The following is a 20228-nucleotide window of genomic DNA, read 5'->3' as shown; positions in this document are numbered from 1 at the left end:
AAATCCTTGGTGAGTTTTGTAGGGTGCCCTGATGGGGTGTTCCTTCACCAGTGCTCTACAGGTCACATCAGCTGGTGGCTTTGACTGTGTCTCCCTTCTTTATATATCTGAGCACCACTGGAAGGAGGCAGAGAGAAATGATGAGCCAGGCGGAGAGCAGCTGCTCTGTCAACAGTCACCTTTGCCATGTGTGGCAGTTGACATTTAAACTTATGAAAATTAAGTGAAGTTTAAAATGAAGTCATTCGGTGCCACTAGCACTGAATACACAATATTCTTTAAATACACAAGTAGTGTGCGGTATGAGGCTACTGGCCACAGAGCTAGACCAGGGAGAACTTTTCTACAAATACTTAAGGGGGTGAGATGGGGACTAGTGCCATTGGGAAGCAGAAGCTGAGGTACAGGTGAGAGAGGGTGGGCTGGGAGCAAGGGTTCCAGACCATGACATGTCCAGGTGGTGACACAGATGGCTACAAAGGATGTGAGGCTAAGGGACCAGTCGGGCAAGGCGAGAGAGGTCTGATAGGAAAGGAAGCAGCTGCTTGGTAACACAGGGCGTTTAGTGCAGTAGAGTGGCAAGGGATAGATTCTCAAGGAAAGGCAACCAGTTTGTTTTAGATTTGAGCTGTGAGAAACTTCCAGAAGAAATGTCCCCTGAGTGGATAAAGGCAAGCTGCTGATATAGACTTGAGAGGTGGTACCACAAAGTGGTCCCCGATGCAGGTGGGTAAACAACAGGAAGAGAGCGTGGAGCTGAACCCACTGAACAAATAGTAGCTAAAAGACTAAAGGAAGGAGGGAACAAAGAGAAGTACCACTGAGAAATAGCCAACAAAGAGTGAGATGAGGCGGAGTGTGTGCGTACTGTGCAGGTGATGGCCATGGGGGCGGAGGCTAAGAAGTACAGCTAGCACAGTTTTAAGAAAAAATGACCAGTAGCTATGGCTACCATGAGGGGCTGTGGAGAGCAGTTTGAATCAACTTATTTCCCTCCCCTGAGTTTTACACAGTGACGGTATCAAGAGCCACAGAGCAAATGGGGATAAGAGTTAACTCTGAAACAAGTCCGAAGTGTCACTGAGGACAGCAAGACAATTGCCTTACTAAATACAAACAGAATGTGTCCTTCTGGCATCTGATGGGATGTTTATAATTGGGCATTTTGAATGTGTTCTACGACACACATAAATTATGTTTGGTGGCTAAGAAGTCACAGTGGCTTAGAAAACAACTCTCTTGCAAATGACTCCCAAATATACGACTCGTGCTATACCTTGACTGCCATGTGGATGTGCATCAGTAAAGGCTCCATATCGTATATGTGTGCATGTGTGTATGGTTGTGTGCATGAATGACACCACTTTGCACCAGAGGCAACTGCAGCAACCAGAGCTGATCTTGTGTCATGTGACACAATCCCAGACCTGACCTCACCTGTCACTTTCTCAGCATGACTGACTGTTCTTGGTTTCTAGAGGCCCCCTCTTTCAGCAGTTTTTGTTGTGGTTTGTTTAGGATATTGTTGACTTGTAGAAAATCTACGTAGTCCTGCATCTGATATGTAGTTAACAAATATTTTCTCAATTCCATATTTTGTTTTGTTTGCATATCAAAATTGTCCTTCTCGCCTGCATTTTAACATAGCTGTAGCTTTCTGTGTGTATTCCTTAGCTGGAAAAAGTTCAAGTTTTTTCTAAATCCAGTTTATTAAAGGGGGTGGTTTTTAAGTTGCCCACTCTCCTGCCTCACTCTCAGTACACAGGACATTTTCCTTTGTTTATATTAAAACCCAGTCTTTTATCTCCTAGACTAACCCTGAACTCATAATTCTCCTGCCTCCACGTGCACAGGTTTTGGGAGCATCCTGTAGGCATTGGGAAACACTGTGTCACACCTTGTTTAGGACAAAAGAATGTTCTATTCCCACCTGAGTCTAACACTTGTGCATCAGCTTTCTGGACAGAGCCTAAACCTGGGAGGCAGGACCCAAAGAGGGCCTGACCGTAGATCTGACATCAGCAGTCACCCAACCCCTCTCAACCTAAACGGAAATCTGGCTAAGAGAGATCTGGGGAAAGTATCTCATTGTTTGACACCTGTGTCCATAAATCCCCTCTCCTTATGCAAGCCAGATCTCTCTGGTTACAATATAATAATGACCACACAGCACCAGGTTTTCTGTGATGCCTTTCTGCCTGTCTTATTAAATCTACCCAAAGTCATCTGATGTGAGGAGTAAGCCCACTGTTTCATCACTCCCTGTCTTAATTCTTTTCTTTATAAAGAGAAAATAATGGTAATATTTACCCAGAATATTTTTCTTTAATCCTTTTCAAGAGAAATGAAAGGTGCTGGGGTCGTCAGATACATTTTCATGGGTTTGTGCACAAAGCATGGACGTAGAAAACGGTGCCTAAAAAAGATGTCACCTAGACTAGCAAGCCCAGCTTCCCACCTCATGAGGTCCATTGTCTGTGGCTGGTCAGGTTTCAGTCTGGCCCTCTGTCAAGTCACCATCATCAGAGCCAATGCACACAGACCACTCCAGAAGGCCCCGCCCTCTGTGGAATGCTTGGCAGCTGCTACCTTGAAATTCTCTGTACACACCTGCAGTGAGAGGCCTGTGGTCTCATGCTGCGCTGGGCCCCAAGAGTCTTGCCATCTGTGCCAGGTCATGCTGCTCAGGAGAGGAGTGTGGCAAACAATTTGCACCATGCAGTGCAGTGTGCAGATGGAGACAAGCATAGGCAGAGGAGGTTAGGATACCGCTATCAGAGCCACTTGTGTGCACTTGTGTGTGGGGAATGGATGTTTGTATGTGTATTGTTTGTATGTGTGTTGTGTTCAGACATGTTTGTATGGGTGTATACATGGGTGTGCCTGTGTATGTGAAGGCACAGAGATCAGAGGTTGGCATTGGATGTCAATTTTCTCTGCCTTATTTTTTGAGACATGGTAGCTTACTGGAATTAGAGACAAACACGGCCATGCTTAGCCTTTTCCATGGGTGCTGGGGGTTCAAGGGCAGCTCTTTTTGTGCTTTCAAGACATTACTGTCTTGATCTTTTCCCCAAAATTTTGGAAGTATTAAAAACACACACATGAAAGGAGGATTAAAATATAGGCATATTAAGCCAAACTATGCCCGTAGACCCTGGGTCTCTGGCCTCTGTTAAGTGAATAGAGCAGACTATCTTGTTCTCCAGTGGTCTGCTGACAGCTGCCCCTGGCCAATGGGCCCTGCTCCTTACTGCCTTAGATTCTCCTTTAATAAGAGGCTGAAGTAAAGATCTAATTGCCTAAAATCCTACCTAATGTTAAAGTTGATAACATGCAAGCATGAGGTGGTTGAGATTTTCAGTTCGCTCAGTGTAGTATACAACTGCAGGAAAGATCTAGGAAATATTGAAAACAGAATTCGGCAAAGTTCATCCTTCTATATACAGTAACATGCCAATGCGTCCCGAGCACAAGCCTCTCATTAGATCTCTTTGTTCAGCAATGCTCTAATTATCCCTTTATCTTTAAGCTCCACTTTCTTCTTTTCCATTATGTCATTTTTCTTTGTGTTTTTCTCGTGTACAATAGGCCTTATTCACGAGAAGGCGGAGCCATGGGCTAGAACAAGGCTTGAAACATGAGGAAACTTAAACAGGATGGAAATTAAATAAATTTAAGGACCAGAAAAGCAAGGGGAAAGTGAGGCCCTCTTGCCCATCACAGCACCAAGGTTGGAGTCATTAGTGTTTGCCACTGGCCAGAGAGAGATGACTTCTTATAAAAATTTAAGTGCAAATAGATGGGCCCAGCACAGAGAGCTTACAGAAATGTCCTTGGGTTTGGAGAGATGCTGGGAGGCACTTGTGTCTCACCCTAGTGGCCAATCTGTTCCTGGGCAGGGAACGGGAACCCCTAGGGCCTGGGCAGAACAGACCTGCCCTGGCACCAGGCAATGGTTCTTGCTAGTCTTAGTGCACAGGGTCTTATCCTGATCTACAGCACTGGTTTTGGCCCACCTCATAGGGGTCTCCTGACTAGCAGAGTTAGGAGTGGGCAGAGTTCACATAAGATGGGGAGCAAGCATTTGTCCCTACATGCCTCATTTGCACCTATCTGATATATTAAGTATGCAAACGTTTGTCCCAGAAGTACCTCTAGGCTCTTGGTCAGACCTTAGGAGCCTTCAAGACTCTCCAGAACTCAGCCTGGAAAGGAGCCTGTCTAGAATTCCCAGGGCAGTGGCTCTCTGGAGCCTGGGTTTTCTGATAGGAATCCATGGTTAGAGTGGTTGTATAACCTTGCTTACAGTTGGATTTGCTTTGGGAATAGAAACATACCAACTTCCATGGAGTTGTCATGGGAGACATTCTTTTTAGCCTTCTCATTTTGCTGGGGTGGAATCAGCCACAAAGAGCAGAGCCACAAGGCCGCATAATGTCACCTGTGCACAGGACACGTCCTCCCATTCGCCTGCACTGTGGGGAAGGCCGTGGTTGTGGAGCATGGTTCTTGGTTTGAGGAGGTGTTTGGTTGGTTGGCTGATTGGTTGGGTAGTGGGTTTAGCTTTTTTTCTCATACTTTTGATTGTATTCTAACTCCTCTTCTCCACCTTCCTACCCATCAAACTTCATGTTCTTTCTCTTTCTCGGAAACACCTTCTGGGGGAAAAAAAAAGACAAAAATTAACAAAACAAAACAAAGCGCTCACGCACACACGTGCATGCACACACACACACCCATTTTGTGTTGGTCAACTGCTTCTAAGTATGGAGCCTGCCCTAGAGTGTGGTTGATAAACCCAGGGTCACTCCATTGGAGAAAGCTGATTTTCCCTCTCCCAGCGGGTATCAATTTGTAAAAGCTTCTTGGGGGAAGGGGGGGGGACTTCAGACCATTCTTCTCTTTCATATGGGGGATTCAGCTGGCTTGAACATAAGCAGGCACTGTGCACGCTGTCGCAGTCTCTGTGAGGTCATACTGTATCAGCCCTGTTGTATCTGGAAGACACTGTTTCCTTGGAGTCGTCCATCCCCTCTGGCTCTTACAATCTTTCTGCCTCCTCTTTCACATAGGCCTCAAGAAGAGGAGTTTGATGAAGATCCATTCAGAGCTGAGTGCTCCAAGAGTTTCTTACTCTCTGTACATTGCCCAATTTTGGGTCTCTGTGTTAATGGCCATCTACTAAAGGAAGAATATTATCTGATGAGGACATGAGTATATAACATGTCACCATGAGTCATTTTGCTATGTTCCTTTAGCAGAATAAAGTAGTTTTCCTTTAGGGCCCATGACCAATCTAGTCTCAAGTTCTTGGCCATTTTATCAGTATCAGGTATGAGTTTTCTCTCATGAGTGGGCTTAAATCCAATTTTAACAGTGTCTGGTTACTCCTATAGTATCTGTGCCAAGATTGCACCAGTATCCCATGCAGGCAGGTCTCTGATGTAGGTATCAAGGCTCACAGCTAGGTGATGTTGGTGATTACTGATTACTAGGTGATGCTGGTAACGCGCAGAGAAGCTTTCAATGCCGTGAGAGTGAGAGTGAGCCAGTGCAAGGGAAGCTTGTAGTTGGTTAGCAGCTCGGTGTCTCCATGGTTGGTGACATAAATGGTGTCTTCAGCAATAGGGCCTTACGATTGGGTTGTGAAGGGCACCCAGTAGCCTCAGCAATAGCCTGCCGTGTTTGTGGTTCAGTCCAGGGAACTCCTTTGGCCAATCACTCAACAAGACGTAACCTATTCCTGGTACTGGGAGGAGGTTGCCTTGTATAGTTGCTGCATTGCCTTCCCTATTAAACGGCAACTCCATTTAAATTTCCTTCAGATATGTATATGTTTTGGGAAGCTTCTATAGTAGTAGTTTTTCATATGGCCTTTTTAAAGGCCATCAATGGTAACTACCCCTCCTCAAATTCCCTCCTTTACCGAATTAATCCTAATTGAATCCTTCTGGTCTACTTTCCCTCCTGCCCCCTTACAACATCATGGTCTATTTCCCCTTCCTTGGAAGAATGCCCCTTATCTAACCTCTGTGGTTATTCTAAATGAATCACACATATCTAAAACAAAGGAGAAAACATGCAGTGTGTGTATTTCTGTGTCTGGTTACCTCACTCAGGGTGAGTGTATCCAACTCCATCCATTTATCTGGAAAATGATGAAAAATATTTCATCATTTTTTTCTTAATAGCTGGATATATTTCCATTATCCATTCATTCATTGTTTTGCTTTTTCAAGTCATTTATTTTGGCAGAATGCAAGTATTTCTACATATCATTTTAAATGGCATTAATTCAGTGCTAGTAAGTGCCTTCATATGATTACACAGTCATCCCCACTATACATATCCCCAGACAGAAACATCCCATTCTCCCCTCTGTTCACCCAAGCAAACATAATCCTGCCTTCTGGCTTAGGAATTTCACTCTTCTGTGTTTGTCACATAAGAAAAATTATACAGTGTCTTTTCTTATTTTGGCTTTTATATGTTTTTGAGGTTCATGCATGCCATGACATGTATCAGAGTCTCATTCTTCTTTAAAGCTGAATGGTTGTGTGCGTGTGTGTCTGTGCATGTGTGTGTGCACATGTGCATGCACACATATGTCATTTTCTCATCCATTTATTTCCTGTGGACTTTTGGACTATCTCCAACTCTCAGCTAGGATGAATAACACTGCTGTAAGCACCCCCTGTACTTCTTTATTGCTTTTATTCTTATATTTTTGGCCTAGCCTTTAACAGCTGAGACATCTCTCCAGCCCATTACTTTCACTCTGTATGGAGACCTGTAGTTGATGCTAGAGTTCTCTTTAACGTTTTCACACTGTCTTCCTTATGCACAAAGGTTCTGGTTTCTCTGTACCATTATAAAAAGTTGTTTCTCCTCCCACTTTGGGATAGCAGACATCTTACTTGGTGTGAATCTAAATGTACTTTGGCTTTAATCTCTACACCTGCTAGTAGTGTTGAACAGCTCTTCCTGTACTTAAGAGCATTTTGACTTCAGAGAATGATTCTTTGGTTCTTGGCCCAACTTAAAGATCACTTTGGCTGTTATTCAGTGACTGGAGTTTCATTACTATGTTCTAGGCATTAGCCACTTGCTGGATACACAACTCTAACGCATTCTGTCCCATTCTGTAGGGTGCCTTGTGACTTTCTGGGTGGTGTCTTTGATGCCTGGCATTTAGTTTTGATGTAGCACAGTTCACTTTTCATAGTTGTTGCCTGTGTTTTGGGAATCAGATCCAAGAATAAACCTGTTTGATTTTGTATGAAGGCCAAGTGCTTTACATAATCTTGGTGGAGCACTTTCCAGTGTTGACAAGTCTATTTCTGGAACACTTAGACTAAATAGTAACTAGTCATTTGTGGCCAGTAAACCGGTTGGTATTTTTAAAGCTGATTCTGTGTCTTTTGTCCTAACATCATTAAAGTTGGTTGAGTCTGGTTTGGTGCTGGGAATGAAACCCAAGGCTCTGCACAGTTGAGAACATCTACTTCCCCATCACTGAACCCATATATCCAGATAGCTAAACTTTGCTCTTTGAAAGTAATGCTTCCAACTTCCAGTGCTCAGGCAAAGGCTGACTGTTCATCAGCTGATAACATTTGAGAAATGAGAGTGATCTTAGTAGCACAGGGGCATCTTCAGCCAGGCTATCTCTCTTCAGCTCCTAGACCACCGAGGCAGTTATATAGCCTTCCCCACAGGCTTTGAAGAAGCTGTGGCTTATGGAAGAGCAGAGCACAGGGAATGCCCCCAGCCTGCCACGGACTCCCAAGGGAGCTGGAGACCCCTGGCTCTTTAGGGTGGCTGGGGTCTGGGGTCGGATGCAGGAGCCACAGTGAGGGGTAACAGCATTGCTTTGTCTGCCATCAGCAACAAAACAGCCTTCCCTAAAAACAAATGGCCCAGTCCTTGATCTGCTGCCTCTCCACATTGTCTCCCATCAGCTTCTCCAGGGAAGAGGGAGAAATGAGGGCCATGATTACCATCACCAGCAAGAACTCCACACTCTTAGGAGTCAGGGACTTGTGCACAGATTCTTCCTTCCACACAACATCTTCTGAGACCTCAGGGGTGTCCCAGAGGCCCAGCATGCTTTCAGAGGACTGGAAGGAAGGCACAGATCTGGCAAGATCAGTGTTTCTGGTAGCTCATGGCAGGCTCTGATGATGAGGCTGCTGAACTCTGTGCCTTTTTCCTACTCTCTACTGAGTCACTGTGGCTCCTGTGCCAGCCCCCCAGCAACACCAAGGAGCCAGAGGTCTCAAACCCCTTGTCAGGGAGTGTGCATGATATCAAGTAATGTATAGTAAACACACACTGAATAGGAGTCTCCGGGAAGGAACGAGGCTGGTCTCAGGTACTGAGGTCAGCACTGTAGAAATTAGAGCTGTTAAGTGAGGATGATCATGGGAGTTACTAAGCTAGGGGGAGTTTGTGCATGCTGACTGGGAAGCATTTGGTATGACCTGGCTGTTCAACATGTGAACCTCCTGTGGCCTTGACCCCATCTATGAGGGCCTCGACTTCCTCAGCTCCTCAGTTTGGTAACTGTTTTTTTTTAAATAGTTATTGTCCCTGCTTTGCAGTCCCACTCAGACTGGTTGACTACCTCCTAAGGCCTAGAACCTGTGGGTGCCACCCTCAAGGCCACTGAACCACTAGTTATGGCAGGCCAGGGTTGTTGAGGGCCAGGTAGAAGCTGAAGTCAGAAGCAAGCAAGTGGCCCAAGTTCTCTGAGCCTGAGACTGGGGTGGCTGCTTCTAGTACCATAAATGAGACCGGCCTCACCAAGAGCAGCCTCACAGTGCAGGGTGTGCCATATATCCACACTCAGCACCACAGCAGGGGCATCGACTACAGAGAGAGCGGTTGATGCTGATCCCCCTCCCTGTGTAGCCTGCCACTGCCTAACCTATCCCACAAGCTGGCCTGAGGTGCCAGGCCCACAGTTCTCACAAAGCTCCTGTCCCTCTCTGCAGCTGAAGTATAAACAAGAGGCCCCAGGTTCCAATCTGTGGAACCAAAACAGAGGTGGGTGGAAAGGCTATCTGAGTAGGCATGCATAGTTAGTGAGTAGTGTCGGGGACACCGGTCCTCAGGTCACCCGTGAGGCATCTCTAGACTATGCTCTTGCAGTGCTTGCAGACACATTTATGCAAGTGGTATGATAGGGACAGAGGTAGTAAGAAGGCCTCAGCAGGCTCACAGGCATGTATGTCACCACTGTTTGCAGCCTCACACTTTGAAATTGGCAGACCTGGCTCTGTATCTCTCTGCACATACACAGCAGCATTCATGCACCTGTGAGCAAACGTGACTCTTTGCTCTGTTCTGGCCCCACTGGGCAGCCTGTTTCTGAAGTCGGTGGTCAGCTAAACTTTTCTGCTAGTGCTGAGCCCCTATAAATGCTTTCCCACTGATGCCCAGACACTTTGGCTCTCCTGCCTTGGGTCCCTGCCATGGTCAGCTGAGAGGGTTTTCTGCTCAGCCTTCCTAAGCAACACCACTACTTCCTATTCACTGTCCTTCTCAGCAGGCACAACACCTAATCTTCTCTCTGTAGAGTAGACCCAGAAGCTGTGGGAAGAGGACAGTGTGTGCCCAATATGGGTCCCCAGCTCTGGGTGCAGCCAATACCCCTACTTTAGAAATGGGAGAGGCATGGCTTGTGTTGTCCAGAATTTACCTGTGTAGTATAAATCTTTCAATACATTTTTATTTTTATTTGACACATGGTCATAGTGCCTGTGTCTAATATGCATGAATATCAGCAGTAATGGTCAGAGCAAGGTAACTTGCATGTTTGTCTAGCAGACATACATCACTCCATCGTGCTAGCATATTCAGAATCCTTTCACTAGCTGTTTGAATAGGCATCATTTCTCCACCCATTTCCTACCTCCTACTATAGACACGTTGCTCCTTCTCTCTAGCATGTCTGCTATACTGTCTAACTATCCTCCTATCCTGTCTCTGTACCTCCTCCGTACCTTTCCAAGCTCAGATAGCATTATTCTATTCTATTTCCGTGAAATCAACTTTAGCTTCCGCATGTAAATGAAAGCCATGACTTTTATGTCCCCTAATGCCTTTTCTAGTTCCATTTACATTGAGGCAAACAAGTTCATTTTTAATGGTTAAACATTATTTCATTGTAGACATGTACAACATTATGTGTGTGTGTGTGTTTTCATGTGATACAGTGTGAACACTGTTCACTTTGATTTTTTTTCATTTGAGGCAGGATCCAGCCTAGCTGGTCAGTGAGCTAAGGCTCCATCTGAAGGATTGCAAGCATGCACTACCATGCTTTGCTTTGATGTGAGTTCTAGAGATGGAACCTGGTCCTCACACTTGCAGAGCAAGCAACTTATCCTGTCTTTCCATCCCCTGCGTTGTACTTTCTTTATCTGAAGACACCTAGGTTGATTCCAGATGTTGCCTACAGCAAAGATGCTACAGCAAATGTCTCTCCATGCTCTTCATTTGTATATATCTTCCTAAGATGGAGATAGCTGGACCAGTGGTGGTTCTATATCCAATCCTTGAGGAACGTCTGTCATAAACCACGTGATGTAGATATATGGTCTTAGATTTTGTCCAGTGCTTTGTTCAATTGGTCTGTGTGACTATTTTTAGCCAGGATGGTGTTTGGCTATAGTAGCCAAACTCTTTAACTCTTTAACTATGTGCTGAAGTCAGGTAATGTCTCTAATCATTTTAATTAGGGCAGTTATGCCGCGTCTTTTGTATTTCTATATATTTTTCAGGATTGTTTTCATTTTTCCTGTTTTGTGCAGGCTGCCATTGATACTTGAATAGTAGTAGCACTGACAATGGAGAATGCTTTGGGGAGAAAGGGTATTTTAGTGGTTAAATTTTTACAATCTGAGAACATAGGATTTATCTCCAATGTTCTGTGTCCACTTCAATGTTATTCATCAGAATTTTACTTCTAGACATCATTCATTACATTTCAGGAGTCATTCATAGGTTTGTCTGTTTCTGTTACTGTGACTTGACTACATTCTTGGTTTCTTCTTTGACAATTTCCTTTGCATGCACAGAACAATCTCTGGCTTTTGTGTGCCAACTTTGTGTCCTGTAGACTTTGTGTGGTCATTAGCTCCAGCAACTGTGTGTGGTCCGTAGCATTATTTATATATTTATAAACAAGTCTCCAAACAGGGGCGAGTGTATTCCCTCCTTTCCTCCCTGGGTACACTTACCTCCATTCTCACAGTGAATTCATCAAGATACCATGCATTGAGTAGGATGCTACTCTGTTGACCGGGACCACTGAGAGTGGACTTGTCTTGTTCCTGATCTTGAAGGAAAAGATTTCGGTTCCATTTCTGTGGTGTATGTTTTTATTTTTCATGTCTGAATTAGGTCTTTCTTTTCTTTTTTTAACATGGCTTGTCTACCTAGTTTGTCAGTTGTTATGTAATCCTGGCTGTGAACTCCCCATGCTCCCTCCCATTCTCACAGGGGCTGGGATGGCCGCCATGCACCCGCATGCCAAGTCTTTTATTCATTTATAAAGCCTCTGCTTTCCTTCTTTTTACACCCATCTTTGTTATTTCTTTCCTTCTCCTGACTTGAGCTTGGTTCTCATATTTTTTTCTTCAGTTGTATCACTAGGTTACTTCAGATATTTATGTCTTTAACACAGATACTCACCACTAGACATCGGCCTCTTTGTGTTGCCTCTATTATATCTCACATTATATTTCCATTTTTGTTCATATCAAGAAATTTTAACATCTCTCCTTTGACTGGTTATTGGTCATTCAGAATAATGTTTAGTACACATGAATATCTTTTAAAGTTCTGACCATCACTTTTTATTTTTATAACATCATGGTAAAAAGATACATGCTATATTTTGTTTTTAATTCACTGAGACTTTTGCAGCCTAGAATGGTCTGGACTAGACAGTGTCCTGTGCACATGCTGCTGAGAGCGTGTGTTCTACAGCTGTTGTAGGAAAGTTCTGGAGACATCTTGGTGGCCTAAAAGATAGTTTAACTGAAAGGGCTTTTTTTTTTTATTTTAAATTTGGACAGTCTAATAATTAAGGTTAGGTTTGAGGTCCCCCCAAATCTTACTATCATTAGGTTGTACCCCACATTTATTATTAAATAATGTTGGCTTTATAAAATTATGTGTTCTAGTTTGAGTGTTGGTATTTGTATAAATGTTATCTCCTAAAACTAAGTTGATCTCTCTTTCATTAATTTATCACAACAACCCATGCAGAAGCCAAAGGAGTACATCAGGTGTCCTGTTCTATTATTACCTGTAGCCTTTCCCACTTTACACAGGGTCTCTGACTGAATCTAGAGGTAGGCCAGAGCCAGCAAGCCACAATAATCCTACTATCTCCACCTCTGACAGCTCTGGGGTTACAAAAATGCATGTAGCCACACACAAGTTTTTAAGCAGTGGTTTGAACTCATGCCTTCATGCTTGCTAGGCAAGTGTTCTTACCCACCGAGCCATCTCCCCAGATTCTTCCTTTAGCATTTAGAAAAATCTAAAGTTGTATCTGCCTGGTTGTATCTATCTATCTATCTATCTATCTATCTATCTATCTATCTATCTATCTATCTACCTACCTATCTGACTTCTGTTCTCTATTTTATGTTCCATCTTTTCCAATTCCTTTACTTCTGATCTGAGTACCTACTTACCAATGAAGTCCATTTCTTCTTTGCGTCTAGTACCCTGAGACAAACTCACTCAATCGATATATATGTTAGTTGGAGAACATCAATCATTTACATTCTAGATTATTGTTGCTAACTGAAGGTGTGCAGCTGTGGTTGTGTCTGTTTCTCCCATGTCTTAATGTACCTCTGTCTGTCCTTAGCTGCTTATTCTCCTGGTTTCTTACATAAACAACCCTGACTACACTTGTCTCTCTGTGTGTTTGCTGTATGGTGTAGCCCTGAGTTTTCATATTCCTCAAAGATGGTGGTTATCAACCTTTAGCTCCTAGTGTAGGCCCCGCAAGTGTTCTGATGGTGACAGATTGCCTCAGTGTTTTGTGTGTTGAAAAAAAAATTCTGTCTATTTCTTAATAGTAGTTTTGCTGAGTGTAATATTCTAGTTAGCAGCTTTTTTCTTTTAAGACTTTAAATACATCATCCCATTTTTTTCTAATATGCAAGGTTTTTTTCAAACATTCCATTTCTCAGCTTCCCTCTCGAGTGTCTTTTTCTCATCCTTGTCTTATGCTTTGTAGGGTATTTCTGTACAAATGCTGATCAACTGTACTGTACCCGCCCCCTTCTCCAGCATCTAGCAATCAATACTCTATTTACAGTTCAAACCTTTTCAATTTAAATGACAGAATGTCTGTCCTTTACATCCAGCTCATTTCACTGATGTACCATCCAGTTCCATTGCTTTTACTAAAGATAGGGCTCTCCTTGTCCGTAGGCTGAGAAGCACTGCCTCCTGAGTGTAGCCACCATACTGTTTTAATCCCTCACACATCACATGCTGACGGGCACACAGGTTGATCCCATCAGCCACTGTCAACAGCATCACAATAAACATGGTGTTCTCTCTCTAATGTGGTGATTTTTACTTCCTGTAAGTTAACTGGATCATATAATAAACTCCTTTTCTAAAAAGAGTGGCCATGTTTATCTTCATAATGTATGTGCTAATTTAAACTTCCCTTAATGGCACATGGATTTTCTGCTTTTTGTCAGCAGTTTTTCACGGTAGCCATTCTATGCTTGGTGAGCTGATTTCAGTGTGGTAGGGACTTGTACACCCCTGGTGGCTAATGAGTGTAAGTTGTCTTTTTGTTTTGTTTTACTTTTTCATTTATTTGTTTTTCTATATATTTTTGGCCACTTTTTTGAGATGTATCCATATAGACCATGAACAGGTTTTAATTGGGTCACTTGTTCTGCTATTCCATCAGTTTTGAGGGTTTTGGTTTTTTTTTTTGTTTGTTTGTTTTGTTTTGTTTTGTTTTGCTTGTTTGGATTTTTTTTTTAAGTACTCTGGATATTAAGCCTCAGGTGGATAACACATTAATATTGCCTCCATGTTATAGTCTGATTCTTCATTCTGTAGGTGTTTCTCTGTACTGAGAGTGGTTTGAGGTCATCCTTACTCACCGGTGTTGGTGTTTGCTTTTATTTCTCTGCTTGGATTCCTAAAGAGAAAGTCGCTGTCTGCAGCCGTGTCTTGTACTCTTTCCTCCCGGCTGTCTTCTGAAGCTGCAGGGCTTTATGTGTTCCATGTGGGCTTCTCATCCACCTTGACTGGACTTTTGTTCATGGGAGAGATAGGATCAAGTTTCTATCCTCTGCCATGGATCTCCAGCCTTCCCAGCAGCATTTAGTAGAGCAAGGATTTTTCCCATTGTATTTTTTTAAAACCTCTTATAAAAAATCAGTTATGGATGTACTTTGGGATCTCTCTTTTTTTTTCTCCCTTTGGCTTAGATGGAATATTTTATTACAACTTCCTGCTGTTTGGCTGCTCTGGGTCTTTAGTGCGTTTTTTGGAAACGCCTCTTCTGACATCTTCAGTCTGTGTCTTTACTTGCAAAGTGAGCTTCCTGTAGTCATTATCTTCTTGTTTCTAGTCCATTCACCCACCTTTTAGTTAGTCTGTTTTCATTCATTCTAGTTTAATGGATTACTGTATTGATAATGTTTAACCCTTTCTAGTTCCTGCTTTGTGGGCTTGCCATTTCAGTGAGACTTGTACTTTGACAGTAGTAGTTTCTTTGTTTTGCTTGCGGGGCAAGAGCTGGACCCAAGGAGAAGCACAAAGCCCCATCAAGGACAGAGGGAGCCATGGTGGGGAGGGAGTGGCAACAGAAGCCACACTGGCATCTGCCTTCATTCCTGGCACTGAATAAAGTCCTGTACTGGGTTCCACACCCCTGGCCTCAAAGATAAAGTTGTTCTTGAGGACAGTGCCATCCATTCCTGTGTCACAACACCCAGGAAGACCTGGGTCACTTTGCTTAGCCAGGTTTAGGGCCTCAGATGATTCCATACATTGGCTTATGACCATGAAAGCAGACTATATTCAGAGTAGACCTCATTTTAAGATGGCTGATGCCTGTACCTGGCTTACGGTGAGTGGGGTAAATTCATTTTCCAAAGCAAAATCACTGGGAGGAATTTTGGTTAGTTACCACCAGGTCCATCAGAATAGTGAAGTTTGAGTTGCAGGGATTATCAGTATCATCCTAATAGAGTTTGCTGGGACAGTCCCCAACATGCACACAGTATAGAGAAGGGACTGCCTCTGCTCCAGTGAGGGTCCAGTGAAGGAATATCCTCTTTCTCTTTCTGTGCTGTCCTCCCAGACCCCTGAACCTTTCAAAGCTTCATGTTCTCACGGATACTTGACCCTTTTGTGGGGAAGACAGCTAGCTAGTGCTGGGCGTCACTGTTGGGTCCTTTCGAAGGCAGTTCTTTTGTTGCCATATCTCTGACTTTGGCCTTACGTTTAGTTTCACTTTGATCGTATTTATTTCCTAGTGATAAATGGATGACCCAAGCCTCAGGGAGTTTTTGAGCAGTTGTGCCGTTGTATGTTTCATATGCTTTCTCCCAGCTTGTATTGTCCAATAACGCAGCATTTGCTAAGTTAATAAAGTGCTAGCAAACCTGAGTGCTCATCAAGCTCTCCGTCCCCTTCCAACTGAGCTGTGTGAGAGGATCTGCCGTGAAGTCCTGGAATCCACCTTCTGTCTGATGCTGCCTCTCCACACGTGTTTCTTCACTCTACTTAAGTTCTTTAACAGATTAGTGCTGTAATACATTTGGTGTGTTTTTTTAACTTACCTAACTGGGAGTGGTTGAGGCCCAGAAAGGAGTATCCTGGGGTAGGAACAACACACTAGACAGATAACCTGTAACACGAGGCTTTTATTTTTCAAAATCAGCCAGAACTGGAGTGTAGCTAGGGAGCCTCAGCCTTTTTTCGGCTCAGGGAAGAGCCCTGTGAAAGTGGTGGCTGCCTCAGACCCAGTGACCAGCCACGGAGACATCGTACCTCCAGCGAGACTACCTCTTCTGTTTCTAACCCTCCGGGGTTTCTGCATGCGTGGGCCTGCTGCCTGCACACATACGTACTTATTCCACACTCAACCAGTTCACAAGCTTGCAAATGAGACCTGGCTGAGGGGCCACTTACCTGGGCACTCTTAACTTTATTTCTGTCCCATGTGCCTTGGATATCCATTTCATGCTAGACAGTTGTAACCCTTGGCTGAATTTGTTTAGCATGAAGATACTAGATGGCACATGACAAGAACGTACTTGTTGGTTCTCCCCAGATAATGTGATTAGACTGTGACACTAGACTATGCCAATGCTCACTTCCTGAGCATCGCATCAGGTTAGGCTATGGAGGAGTCGGGGAACTGGCGATGAGGCCCTGTGTCATACCCACTGTGTCTGTGTGTTGCAGTTGGTGAATGACCTGCTAGAATTCTGCTTCTATACCTTCCGAGAATCCCAGGCTCTGAAGGTGGAGTTTCCTGCCATGCTGGTGGAGATCATCAGCGACCAGCTGCCAAAGGTGGAATCCGGGAATGCCAAGCCCCTTTACTTTCACAGGAAGTGATGGAAGATGCCGGCCAGGAAGAACTTTGCCTTAAGTTTCCCCACGTTGTTCTACACCTACGAAGGACCCAAGAAATCACATTTTTCACATGTGACGGCGGATTGACAATTGGTCGGCAGTTTCTCAAGTTTAAAATCCCATCGAGGGTGTGGAGTCGGGAAAGCCAGGAGACCTGGATCGGGCAAGCCTGAGCTGACTAAAGGACTCTTCCCTCTCCACTCCCAGTACTTAGAAAACATGTTCCCGTTCCTCTGGATGAAAAGCCATATCTAGTCAATAACTCTGATTTTGATATTTTAACAGATGGAAGTTTTAACTATGCCATGTGGTTTCTGGTATCTCTCGCTTGTTTTCAAAGGGTTCAAAGGACTAGAGAACTTTTTAAAGCTTACCCTTGGTTTGCACATAAAATGTCTAGTCAATATGGGGCATTAATATTCTTTTGTTATTTAAAAACACACAAAAACATACACAAAAATACATACAGATTCCTGGTATGTAATAACAGAACACGTGGCGTGGAACTGTGGCCTTCCAGGCACGTTTTTCTGCATCGCTGGCATACACACTCGTTAGTGTCCATTTATTATTTAATTAGAATGGATAAGATGTTAAATGCCTTGGTTTCAATTTCTAGTATCTATTGTGTTGGCTTTACAGATAATTTTTTGCAGTCTTTTGCTGTGCTGTACATTACTGTATGTATAAATCGTGAAGGACCTGAAATAAGGTATAAGGAACTTTTGTAAATGAGACACACACACACACAAAAAAAATCTTTAATGGTTAATAGGATGAATGGGAAAGTATTTTTGAAAGAATTCTATTTTGCTGGAGACTATTTAAGTACTATCTTTGTCTAAACAAGGTAACTTTTTTTTGTAAGTGAGATGCTCTGCATGCGTACTGAACCGTTTACAGTGTATTTAAGAAAGGGAAAGCTGTGCCTTTTTTTAGCTTCATATCTAATTTACCATTTTACAGTCTCTGTTGTAAATAACCACACTTAAACCTCTTTGGTTGTCTCTAAGCCTTTCTACTTTTTCAGTACTATTTGTTTTGTTCTTGGTCTCCTGCGTGGGGTAGTTCTGGCTTCTGCTTCTTCCTGCTTCCATCCGGGATGCTGCTGCAGTGTCTGCAGCTCCTGACAGGTGACAGGGCCATTGGACCAAGGTCCTGAGAGTTCTGCCCTTCCCCCTTGGCTACAAGAAGCAGACCCTGCTCTTGGAAGGGGAGACTGGAAACATAGCTCAGAGAGCACAATTCTCCCATTCCAGAAAATCGGATTTTCTCCTCTGGGGGAAAAATAATTCCATGCACCCTCCACATCTGTCAAAGATCAGAAAGTCACCTCTGGCCTTGGACAGGGTCCTTCACTCCTGGAGCTGGTCACAGGAACAGCAGTCATGGCAGGAGGTACTGGGGCAATCCATCTAAGCATGAGTCAGTCAGAATGGAGACCCACAGATCACTTAGAAGGTTTTTAGATTTTTTAAAGGTAGGTTTTAAAAATGAAAATTTTATACATAAACAGTTTTGGAGGAAAAAAACCACAAAAACACTATGAATCACATAAGCAAGACAGTGGCACTAAAATTTTAATTCATTAATCTGTCCAATACTGATGCAATTTATGGCTTTTTCCTTGCCCCAAATCACAGACATGTGTATCTCTGGGGAACTTCAGTATGATTGCACTAAATGATCTTTGAATAGAGGCCAAATTAATCTTTCAAACATGATGATGACTCTCATCAGTACTCAGTGATCATGAATTCCCAAAACCTAAAAGGTGAAGCAGAAGGCTGGGACAAAGCCCCCGTGGGGTCAGCAGTTTCCCACAGGGTTCACCACGCAGGCAACATTACCTTGTCTTTCAAAAGACGCCTGCCTTCTGCAAGGGGAGACCCAGGGACGCTGAACTCAGAGGGAGGGGGCTTTCTTACATCATTTGCAATCTTGAGGATTTAATTTATAGGTCTTTAAACACAGTCAGCTTACATGCACAGCAATATGAAAACCACACTTTGAAGGCCATGAACACACACAGCATGCAGACGAGGTGTTTCTGGGGGAAAGGAGCTGAGTTAACTCTAAGAAACTGGAATTCCATCTTAGCCAGGATTGAGGTGGAGAAGGTCTGCATTAGCTTTTTGTATTAATGAAGTTACTGGCTCCTCATGTGTCTCCAGGTAACTCAGCTTAACTAAACAGCAAAGCCATATTCTCTAAATTCACTGTTGAATGCCTGTCCCAGGCCAAACTGTCTGTCTGCTCTTATTTTTGTACCATATTGCTCTTAAAAAAATCTTGGTTTGGTACAATTCATAATTCACCAAAACTTCTTCATATAATTAAAAACACTAAATTAGTTTAAAATGAAGCAATTTATATCTTTATGCAAAAACATGTCTGTCTTTGCAAAGGACTGTAAGCAGATTACAATAAATCCTTTACTTTAATCACCTGTTGTCCTGGAACTGGTTCATTCGGATGCCTAGCGGATGCCTAGCGGTACACCGGGGGCTTTCTGCCTTCCCACATTCTGATCCCGTGCATTTCTGCCTGCAGCCAACACTGGAACCTCCTGAGTTTTGTCTGAGGAGAGAAAGCTGTTTGCTGCCACATGGTCAACCTTGTCTTTGTCATCATGATGTTCAGTTCATTAAACTCTTCCATAACAGAGCTATACTGCTGGTTGTCGTGTAGCCGTGTGCGCCCATGGCAGCACGCCCCCACGCGTCTCCACTCCCACAAGACTTTGAGACTAAATTAAGTGGGCCACCATGCCAGCTGAATTCAGAGGTTCTTCCTCTGCGTGCTCTTGCTTTCTCCTCCAGGTACCTGCAAACCCTGATGGCCACCCACTCTTTATGGTCCTGTTCCCCTGACTCTCATGAACACGGGCCCACAAAAATGCAATTACCAGATCCTTTTAAAACAGGATACATTTCCTCCCAGATAAATTCAGGCAGCATGTCATTTGATGCTGACTGGCTTTCAGAAAGAGACGCCTGTGCGGTAGATAAATTCAACGTCGCACAACAGATAAAATCTGGAACACATAGTGTGGCCACTGACCATAGCCCAGGGGAGGAGCTGTATTCTGTGTGTGCACCCATGTATACAATCACTTGAGCTGAACAAAACATCTGTAGGTGAAAACAAATCTGTATGTAAAACTTGAAGAAACCTGATCTGTTAAGGAGCAAAGCTTTTCCTAGTCTCCATTTTGAAACAAAAGCCATGTTGATGTGCAAGCCTAGGCACAAACTCCTAGAAAAGCAGGCAAGCCTTCAGAACTAAGGAGACTTAATTGAGTTGAGTGCCTTTGAAGAATTTCACAAAGCAATTCTCAGGCCTAACAAATTCAAGTTCCCGTTATGAATCGCTAGGTGAGAACTTCCAGGGCAGCTAGCTACTACTGACTGTCATGCATTAAAAACCGAGCCATGCGGCACAGTTAGAGTAAGGGGCTTACTGCTTGTGTATGTTGAGTGCCTCTACAGCAGAGAGGAGATGTTTTCTCTCTCACACACACACACACAATAGCTTGCCTTTTGATAAGTAATGCAAGTGTTTGCAAATTAAGA

General features: G+C 43.6%; 1 protein-coding gene across 4 annotated transcripts in view; it reads left to right on the top strand.

Moving 5' to 3' along the window:
• The window catches only part of Nr3c2 (nuclear receptor subfamily 3 group C member 2), a 348267-nt gene extending 328942 nt beyond the window's left edge, over window positions 1–19325 (top strand). For 3 of the 4 annotated variants that reach the window (XM_029480834.2, XM_029480832.2, XM_029480833.2), the window contains exon 9: window positions 16480–19325. In XM_029480834.2, the coding sequence (XP_029336694.1) occupies window positions 16480–16635 (156 nt within the window). In that variant the 3' untranslated portion in view covers window positions 16636–19325. The remainder of the gene's footprint in view (window positions 1–16479) is intronic. The other variant, XM_021169901.3, reaches the window with a different exon arrangement.
• Window positions 19326–20228: the final 903 nt, after the last annotated feature.

This window comes from Mus caroli, unplaced genomic scaffold (genome assembly GCF_978045245.1).
Source record: "Mus caroli unplaced genomic scaffold, Mus_caroli_1 scaffold_10, whole genome shotgun sequence".
In the NCBI taxonomy this organism is placed as follows: domain Eukaryota; kingdom Metazoa; phylum Chordata; class Mammalia; order Rodentia; family Muridae; genus Mus; species Mus caroli.
Note: the sequence above shows the minus strand (reverse complement) of the source record. Positions and strands in the feature narration are given on the sequence as shown.